This window comes from Aptenodytes forsteri, unplaced genomic scaffold (genome assembly GCF_000699145.1).
Source record: "Aptenodytes forsteri isolate BGI_AS27 unplaced genomic scaffold, ASM69914v1 Scaffold270, whole genome shotgun sequence".
Classification (NCBI taxonomy): domain Eukaryota; kingdom Metazoa; phylum Chordata; class Aves; order Sphenisciformes; family Spheniscidae; genus Aptenodytes; species Aptenodytes forsteri.
Window position 1 is genome coordinate 3,568,928 of NW_008794631.1, and position 9,602 is coordinate 3,578,529.

General features: G+C 40.3%; 1 protein-coding gene across 1 annotated transcript in view; it reads right to left on the reverse strand.

Annotated features, from left to right (window-relative positions):
- VPS41 (VPS41, HOPS complex subunit) overlaps positions 1-9,602 on the reverse strand; it is a 116,558-nt gene that overhangs the window by 24,271 nt on the left and 82,685 nt on the right. The window contains exons 15-19 of the mRNA XM_009273491.2: positions 7,770-7,831; positions 6,923-7,004; positions 2,603-2,695; positions 1,974-2,101; positions 910-1,054 (exon numbers count right to left, since the gene is read on the reverse strand). Of these exons, the coding sequence (XP_009271766.1) occupies positions 910-1,054; positions 1,974-2,101; positions 2,603-2,695; positions 6,923-7,004; positions 7,770-7,831 (510 nt within the window). The remainder of the gene's footprint in view (positions 1-909; positions 1,055-1,973; positions 2,102-2,602; positions 2,696-6,922; positions 7,005-7,769; positions 7,832-9,602) is intronic.

Genomic DNA, 9,602 nt, shown 5'->3' on the forward strand with positions numbered 1-9,602 from the left:
AGATTGGAGCATTGGGCTATGATTAATGGGATGAAGTTTCACAAGTCAAAATGCCGGATTCTGCACCTAGGACAGAGTAATGCCAGACACAAGTCTAAATTGGGAGAAGAGGGGATGAAGAGCAGCCCTGCAGAAAGGGGTCTGGGGGTGCTGGTTGACAGGAGGCTCAACAGGAGTCAGCAGGGTGCCCTGGCAGCCAAGAGGGCAAACTGCATTCTGGGATGCATCAAACACAGCATAACCAGCCGGTCAAAAGAAGCGATCATCCTGCTGTATTCAGCGCTAGTGCGGCCTCACCTTGAGTACTGTGTGCAGTTCTGGGCCCCACCATTTAAAAAGGATGTGGAGGTCCTTGAACGTGTCCAGAGGGTGCCCCAAGCCTATCAGTGTTTAAGAGGCATTTGGACAATGCCCTTAACAACATGCTTTAACTTGGTCAGCCCTGAATTGGTCAGGCAGTTGGATGAGATGATCGTTGTAGGTCCCTTCCAGCTGAAATAGTCTGTTCTATTAATTGACTGCAGTGAAAGAAAAGTGGCAAGTACATTTAATATATGTCTCACAATAAATTCACTGCCTCCTTTCTTTGGCTTATTAATAGCATTATTTGATTAGAAATGCAGAAAGAGTATCATGGTGAAAGTCTATTTGAGAATCACAACAATGATCTCAGATCTGGAACTCTTCTCACCGCGTGTGATACCCAAGTGGAAATAAACAAATGAAAAAAAAATCATCCTTGGGTCAATTATTCTGTAGTCTAGGCAAACATCTTCTCCCTTACCTCAGAATGTATCCAGACACAGCAAACACACTCTCTGCCTCAACGCTATCTTTAGCTCATTTATTTTTAATCTGTTAAAATATCTCTAGTGAAAAGTGACTATAAAATCATTAGGATCACCATACCTCTGAATCAAAATCCATGAGCAGAACAATTTTGTCTCTGATAGAACTGAAAAGATTGTGCTTGTGGATCAACTGGAAGACGTCTTTATGCCTCAGAGTTAGGTAAATTTCTAGGGCTCTGCCATAGCGCTGGTCATAAGTATACCTGATAAAAAACAATGTTATAATACATGCGGTCTTACATATCTAAGTGTAGGAAAATTACCTATGAGGGAAAATATAACTGTACTCTAGGATGTAAAGCTTGTTAGGATGCTACTTGATCTGATGAATATCTAAATAGTTGCTGTGATTAACTTTTGTTAACAGGAAATAAAACACTGGGCAACATTAGTTTCAACTGTTTATATCAGCCACCGCATTTGTGTTCTGACCTGTGGTTCTCTGCATTTTCATTTTCCCACTTTCAAACCACAGGAAAGCCACGCAAAACGTTAGCTTTTCTATTTTTGGAAACTAATTGGAACTCTTCAGAGCTAAAAAAACCTGTTCATTTAAAACTTTGAGACAGACTGTAACATAGCAATAGACAGTAGCTCTGCTTTCTTCAAAGAAGCAGTATGAAAAGAACTTAACATGAGAATCAGGCTGAGAAAACCAAAGAGCTTTATCCCTGTACGACATAGCCTAGAACCAGATCAGTTTTGGCACATTTTCCAGCCACATATTTCCAGCCCCACAGTAAACCTAAATATACTACTTTTGAAATAGTGGGGAAAAAGCATCATTTTATTTTCCTGTGGGTAATTCTGAAATGCACACTTCACAAAAGAGGCTTCCTCTTACAGCATAAAGTGGAATGCTAGCTATTTGCTTTGGAAAGAGGAGTAGCAAATCCAATCTTAAACTAAACTCTCTGCTTTCATACTCAGCATACACTTTATAAGGAAGGGAAAAGAATTGCTAAGCTGTGCAATCAGCAGAGTGGAGAGTAGAGAAAGCCGATACTCTGTAGACTGCCGCAAAGCAGATATTTCTGTTAAGAGAGTTAGGCAAATATTTATAAACTATAGTATACCATTTCAAGCTTACTTTTTGTAACAGGAGTTTAAAATTGTACTCACAATTCCGCAAGTGTTTGTAGCAAAGTCCTGTTCTGTGGATCTTTCTTCAAGTGATCCACTACAGCCTGAACTATGATTGTGTTGTTGTAGAGATCTCCAGGCCACTCTTTTATCAGGGTTGCAAACCCCTATAAGTATAAGAGATTGTAACAGAAATAGAAAGAACTGCCTAAGGAACATTTCAAAACATCAAAGCTTCAGCTAAGCCTCTGAGATTATACCTGCTGTGCTTCACCTCTAAGCCACTTTTACGTGCTCACAGACGTGCACAGTGCAGAACGCAGATTTTCCTTCTTAGGGCAATGTTATTAAGATTCATGAAGCTGGGTCTCTTTCAGGTGCTGTATGCTTTGTGCAGCACCTCGACCACTTGTGCTACATTAAACAAAGTAAAAATAATAGTATTTATAAAAAGTAAGCTATCTCACAGTATTTGCGTGCTCTGAAGAACATTCTACCTATTCTTTTAAAATCTAAACCAAAATTCATCTTTTTAATCTTTTCATTATCATTGAATTATCCGTTGAAAATCTGTTTGAATACAACAGAATTTGCTATCAGAATTCCACATTGCTGAGGGTGTTTTGCTGGCAATAGCTATTACACGTGGACACGTCAGGCTGCAGTACCTCGTAGTCACTCTCCAAAAACTCATGCAGGACCATTTCATAGATCAGAGGCTTCAAAACTGGATCCCGTCTGGGCAAGTAACGACTAATTGCCTATAGGAACAAAGAGAACAAAGTGTCAGAAGGGGAATGACATGCAACATCCTGGTACACTGATGATAGAAAAAAGTTGTTGTGAAACAAAAAAAACCAAAGCTACGTGCAAAACATGGCTCTTGGCAAACACTGGAAGCACTGTATATTCGTATTTGTAAGCAGTATCCTAAAGTTATTTACTTTAGGTTTGCGCACATTGGAATTGTATTTCTAACGAAAATTCTTTCAGATAAGTAAGACAGCTGTAAAATACTAATTAGAATGGGAGCATCAGCCTTTGCGCTTAGAAAAGTCTGAATATTTACTGCTAGTCATTTAGAAAATAAAACCCACAAAAGACCCCTCAGAAGAAGAAAGTTTTCAAAATCCATTTTGTCCAGTCTTGGTCTTTTATCTTGTAAAAAGGTATAAGCATTCATTAGCTGAAAACTGTGTACTTTTGATTTATGACTTACTGTAAGGTCATTATATTTTATGAAGAGTTCTGTTTTGCCAGCTATTTTTACATACCCAAATGAAAATTAATTTGAGAATACATCTCTCCACGGAAAGGGTGAAGGCGTGTGGTCTGTTGCTCTATAGGTGGTGTTAAGGAACTGCATTCTGGCAGGCAGGAGATGAGAACCTGCCAGAATGAATCAGCTCATACCCTGGAATTTCAGCACAGCATCTTATTAGCGCTATTATTCCATGCAACTAGAGGCCAAGGTTGTTACCGCCTGCCAAAATAAACCCTACCACTGCCAGCTGTGTTGGGACTTTGGGATTTGTAGCTGAAGGCCCAACACTGATGAAATTCCTCCAAACACTCAGAGATGTTGCCTGCTGCCACTAATGGCACACGATGCAGTAGCATTTTGTTATTGAAGTTGCACGAACAAAGCAGGAGAAATAACATCTCACTACAACATTTTTTTTTCGCAGTTTTACAGACAGTAATGACTATTCACAACAAATTCTCCTAGTATTTAAATCAAAACAATTGCCGAAGTTACATATTTCATTAAAGTCTTCCATCCATCGGTGAAAAAGGAGGTAAAAATAAAAGGCCAATAAAAAAAAGCATTGTTAATGACTTTGCAGAAATTAAAAGTTCATTGCTCACAGGAGACCTCTTCTCTCCCCACACTGTTTGAGCCTGGCCAGTCTTTGAAACGTAGCACGCTGCCAACATCAGCTCCCACCATCTGTCACAGAATTTAATAGCTAACTCAGGGCACGGTCTTGCCAGCTGCCCTGGGGAATCATATTCCTGACCCCCTCATAAAAAAGCCTCTTCCGACCATAAAGAAAGCAAGCTTGACATCAGCTGGAACCTCGAAGGCAGAGGACATTCTCCAACAGCTGTTTTCATACCCACTTTCCACCTTCCTGCCACCTCCTAAATGAACAGCCTTGCCCAAGAGGCTTTGCTGCAACTCTTGGCTGTGGTTCGGCCTCACAGCGAGCTGCGGAGCGGTGCAGCTGCCTCATTGCGTGGGGGCCAAGCTGCCTCGTTGCATGGGGGCCAGGCTGCCTCGGGAAGGAAATCTCTCCTGCCCCAAGTCCCACTGCTCTGAAGGAAAAGCGCAACCACCTCCTGCAGTTTGGCCCCCGTGCTCAGCAAAGACTGAGAAGCATCCAAGTTATTTTTAAGCCTAGGCACAAAGGTGAACTAAGACCTGTGCTGCAGGTTACAAACTCTTCCTATTTTATTTTTAAGCAGTAGCTAAGGAGCGAGGTCAGATGAAAAGCTGCAGAATCAGGATGCCTTTGTATTAATTCCTGAACCACATGGTGAAAGTGACTTTAAATAAAAAGAGGATACTATACACAGAAATATTTTCTTCCTTTGTTTCTTCTTAAGACCTGCTTTCAGACTTTTGATCAATAGGTATAAGGACGGGGTATACACAAGGAAGTCCATATAAAAGTTGACACGAGATAGCTTAAAACATCTCACCAATAAGCCTAAACCACAATTATTTATTCCTCAGAGGATACCTATGAGATGAAGGAGGCTGTCTGGATAATGCTGCTCTATGCTATGCCCACCACAGTCAGGTGAAGTCTTTCATGTGTCCTCTAGCCAACGTTTGGTCATTAAAGCATTGCTGCTGCTAGCTGATGATCCTGCACCCCTGCTGAAAGTCACTGCTGTCACAGCAGAGTCAACAGAATGGAGCATATCCCTCATGCCACAATGGCCAGCACTCGCGGAGTTTGGCATCTTCCTCCAAATCCATCTTCCTCCGCTGTTTGAACTGAGACATTGGATTTTACACTGAAGTAACTCGAGCACAAGCATGTAACTCCATCAAGCCACCACTGCTGGAGGAGGAGAGGAGCAGATCGTTGCAAAGCTGTAAAATCTTGAAACTGCCATAACAAGGTTTGCCAGAGGACATTCACTGAAGACAGGAGAGACATCAAGATACCAAAATGCAGCCTCCGGTAGCCAAACAGGACTTTTTAGTACAGAACACTCAAAAACCCCCTAAACCTACAAGCAAACAATACATATCCCACAGGCTTTGACATTGGGGTATCACTAATTAGTCCCTCTGCAGGAAGGGAAGTTTAAACCTTTAGTTTTACTGCCACCTTAGTTATTGGTAAATCACGTTATATTGGAAACATCAGATTTCAGGCAACCACTCATATGCTGTGCAAATTCTTTAAGAAAATTACCTTTCGAAATACACTGTGTCTCCAAATCTCAAATAGAGTCTCCTCATCAGGGCTTAAAGCCGTTACAGCCCAGTTACGCTATCGTGTTTAATACCTGCTGGTTGGGTAAAGAGGTAAAAATTCCAAATAGTATACAAGTGACCCCAACCATTTCAAGAACCGCTTCATTTAGATCTGGCTTAACTTAGTCCATCCCTTATGATTTTCAGGTATCTTTAGGAACTTGGGAAAAGTTATATGTGATTGAAATAGTAAAATAAGAAAGGAATCTTCTAGAACTGCAGCTTGAAGCTGAATAATGTAACGGACTGCATCTTATGTTTTTCTAAGTCCGCTTTCAGGGGGCTGAAAACAACCAACTGTTTAGAAAGGCAGTAATTTAGCAGAGATGTTTTTGCAGCAAACCTGCAAATATTTTTATATTTTACAGTCTGCTGGATGACATAAGTGGAGACAAGAAAAACATCCATTCCAGACACTCGCATCCAAAAAACAAAATAAACCCAAAAGGACTAAGAAGCAGGGTATCAAAATTTCCCTTGCACCTGCACTCAGGTCCTTTATTGGATTGAAATAGAGAGACAGAAACATGAGATTTCATCTTCCAAGGTGGCAAAGAGTACACCGAAACACTAGGAACTCATACAAAAGGCAAGGCTGTCCTCGCACTGGAGTGGCTCTAAAACAAAAGCCAGACATTTTTGAAAACCATAATGCTGAAACACTTTCGCTCTTTGAACAGAATTAAACAGCTCAAAACCAGCAAAGGACTGCATCCTGTGAGATCTTAATAATATGTCCTTTTTGGCTCATTGGGTTTGAATAGGAAGACATAAAATTCAGAAATAAACATACATGCATTACCAAAGGGAGTGTGCATAATGTTTTCTACTAGTTTGGCAGTGACAGTGCAATAGCCTCATGTCCCGGGCAATTTATTAACTGATAATCTCACATTAAACGTGTACCATTACAGTAGCTGGTTTGTGACCAGCGAAAACACAAGACAGGGCAGACTGCTCCTCTTTCTTGCCATCATTTCTAGCACATAGCACAGGTTTTCCCTGTTGCTTTGCAATTTAACTGTTCTTTGACACTTAAAGCTGTGGCTCTGTTGCAAGGGACTTGGATTTTCAGGAAAGGCTGGCACCCACAGAGGCTATTTTCCTTAAGAGTTGGGGTAGGATTTTTCAGGACATACTGGAAGGGAGTGAAAAGTAAATGGGAATGATGTATTTAACTGTGAGCATCTTTGAAAGTAAAGGCCTTGGGGTGTGGGTCTTTTACTTGAGGGCTGTCAACAAGTTAAAAATAGGTAGCTGAGTACCTGGATGTGCTAATGCCTCCAACCCTGTTTTGACGCTTGTTACCATATACACATCAATGTGAATGACAACTGTACAACTAGAGATCTGGGGAAGGAATTTTGAGGGCAGTGTTATATCCTGCTACCACACTAGTGCAATTAAATGTGATCCTTTAGATAACTTGGTCAAAACATGCAGGAAATATATCATGCCAATTAGTTGAGTTCAGAGGTACAAATTAACTTACCTTAAGCTGACCTATTTCTTTAAACTTGTAAACTTCAAATTCCCAGAGTTCTGTGTTTTTGCCAAGAATTTTCTGGCACTTTCTGGAAGCAAGATGAAAGGGGAAAAAATGAAAGTAGGTACACAGAATAATACAAATGTGACAGCATTACTGCAAGGATTCCTTTCTCCTTTCTTCTCCCTATCAAGACACTTTCAAAGGTCATTTATTTTGGCAACCATTGCTTCAAGCAGAGTATGCCAGGTACTCCTCCTTTCAGATCTTACAATTTCTTTGCATCCAAGAGGACTTGACTGCTTACTATGCATTCACCCTTATTGATTAGGGCCATATTAGCTTTAAGAGTGAAATTTTTAAATCTCAGCTAAATTGAGCACTTAAAAAGATGTGCTGACACATACATATACATGAAAACACAAATCTTAGGTAATTTCTGATCCTTACTTTAGATACCCAAATTTGACAGTTTTGTTTACACCCACATAACTACAAATTATTTTCTCACAGTCTTACATGTAATGACACACTAATAAGCTTAAGATTATCAACATCCAAAGAAAACCTCAATTTTGAAAATCCAGTGTGACTGAAAAAATCAAGGCTTACTTTCAAAAATGCGTATGTCTCAATTCTAATTAAACTTTAGAAAGATTACAGTAACTTTTGGGTCACTACAGGCAAGAAAATATAGGGCGCAGGAACACATCTGTATGCTTTGAATCTTCAGAAACTCCAGAACACACAGAAGAAATCAACATCACAAAATACTTCAGAATCAATAATTTGCTTTCACTTTTTCCTCACACAGATACACTTTAGCCAGCAAAGAAAATCTTTAATATGTTACCGAGCAGCCAGGTCATACTCTCCTTTCTCCACTAGGTGATTTATATAGGCTAAACCGATGTCCTAAAGGGAATAAAAATAAGGAATTAGTTATAAAAGTTTGGAAGTCAAATAATTGACTACCACAATAACCATCATTCCAGCTGCATGCACCGGTTAGGTCGAGCACAATGCCCTAAGTGGATACTCCCAGTTCTCCTTTCAATATAGGGCCCACAGACCAGTCAACACACAACACCTGCCTAGACCACTCACAGGTTCAAATTAAGATGCTCTTTTAAATAATTCTCGTAACGACATTGACACTGGGAAGACTGTGCCATGTCTACATATTAAGGATTGTTCAAACACATAGATGATCAGTCAGTGCCTGCATTAGCTATCTCAAACATAAAACCCACCAGCCATTGTATGAGACACCTTTGTCAACACAAAGTTTGCAGAGGGGAAAAACATTGATTGAGAATATAAATCCTAATGCTGCTCCATAAGGTAAAGGAATTACCAAGAATTTAGCAAGATTATTACATATTATTACATACTAAATTCCCCCTCAAGTGTTTATCACACAGGTCAGCTGTAAAATTATTTTGGTAGGCATTTAACATATTAAAATTCTGGTGAAACAATCACGCCTTCTGCTGTAATCCCAATGATGGTGTCAAGGTTAACACAGCCCAGTGTACCCACTGCATAACTTAAGAATCATATCACTAAAATCACATTGTTTCCAGCAAAAAAGAGGGTTGTACAATGAAAAAAAAAAAGTCCTTGTTTCCTACAAAAAACACATCTGGGTCTTCTGAGGTACAACACAAAATTTGTGATCAAAATCAAGGACAGTACTGAGCAAAGCAGAATATGAACTGAGATACCTAACAGCTTCAATTGTTCAATCTACTACAAAGTTTAAAAAAAAATAAATTCATGCACATACACCAGATTTTAGGATTTCGTTCCACTATAGGAGCCATCTTTGTACTTTCAACTTCACCATTATCAAGAATGAAGATTTGTGGCAGTCTCTTTCTCCTGTGGGCCAGCTCCCCAGTGAGCAGAGAAAACGGTACAAGGAAAGGAGCCATACATCTGTGGCTGTTTAGGACCCTTGCATTCTGCTCAAGATGTGCAGAGGGGCAGTGATCATTACTGCAACCTAAAAAATCCCCAAGACCACCAAGCTTGTCAGGTGGTGTGAGTGTGGTATCATTGGTCTGACTGCAGCTGGGCAGTGAGAGCATGAGTTGGTTTTAAATCCCTGTACCACTAATCCTTCACTTAGAGCTTGATGTCAACATTTTTTCCCCTCAACACATTCCATAGGTTTTGCATTAGAGACCAAATACTCAACAGCTCTGCTTGTATATACCCACACTGAATTTCATCCTAGTGGAGCAAATTTTTGCAAACCAAGAGAAAAGCTTCCCCCCTCCCCCCCCACCCCAATTGTATTGCCAGGACGTCCTTTAAGAATTCTTTATATCTTTTGCAAGGGTCACAGAGCAGCTAAATCATACAAACCCTGTGATAGGTGATAGCATGCCATTAGGCCTTGATTCAACTTCTGGACTACACAAGAAGAAAAGCATTTTTAAGATATACTGATATACAGTGTGCATATTTGTGCTGGTTTTGGCTGGGATAGGGTTAATTTTCTTCACAGTAGCTGGTATGGGGCTGTGTTTTGGATTTGTGCTGGAAACAGTGTTGATAACACAGGGATGTTTTTGTTACTGCTGAGCAGTGCTTACACACAGTCAAGGCCTTTTCTGCCTCTCACACCACCCCACCAGCGAGTAGGCTGGGGGTGCACAAGAAGTTGGGAGGGGACACA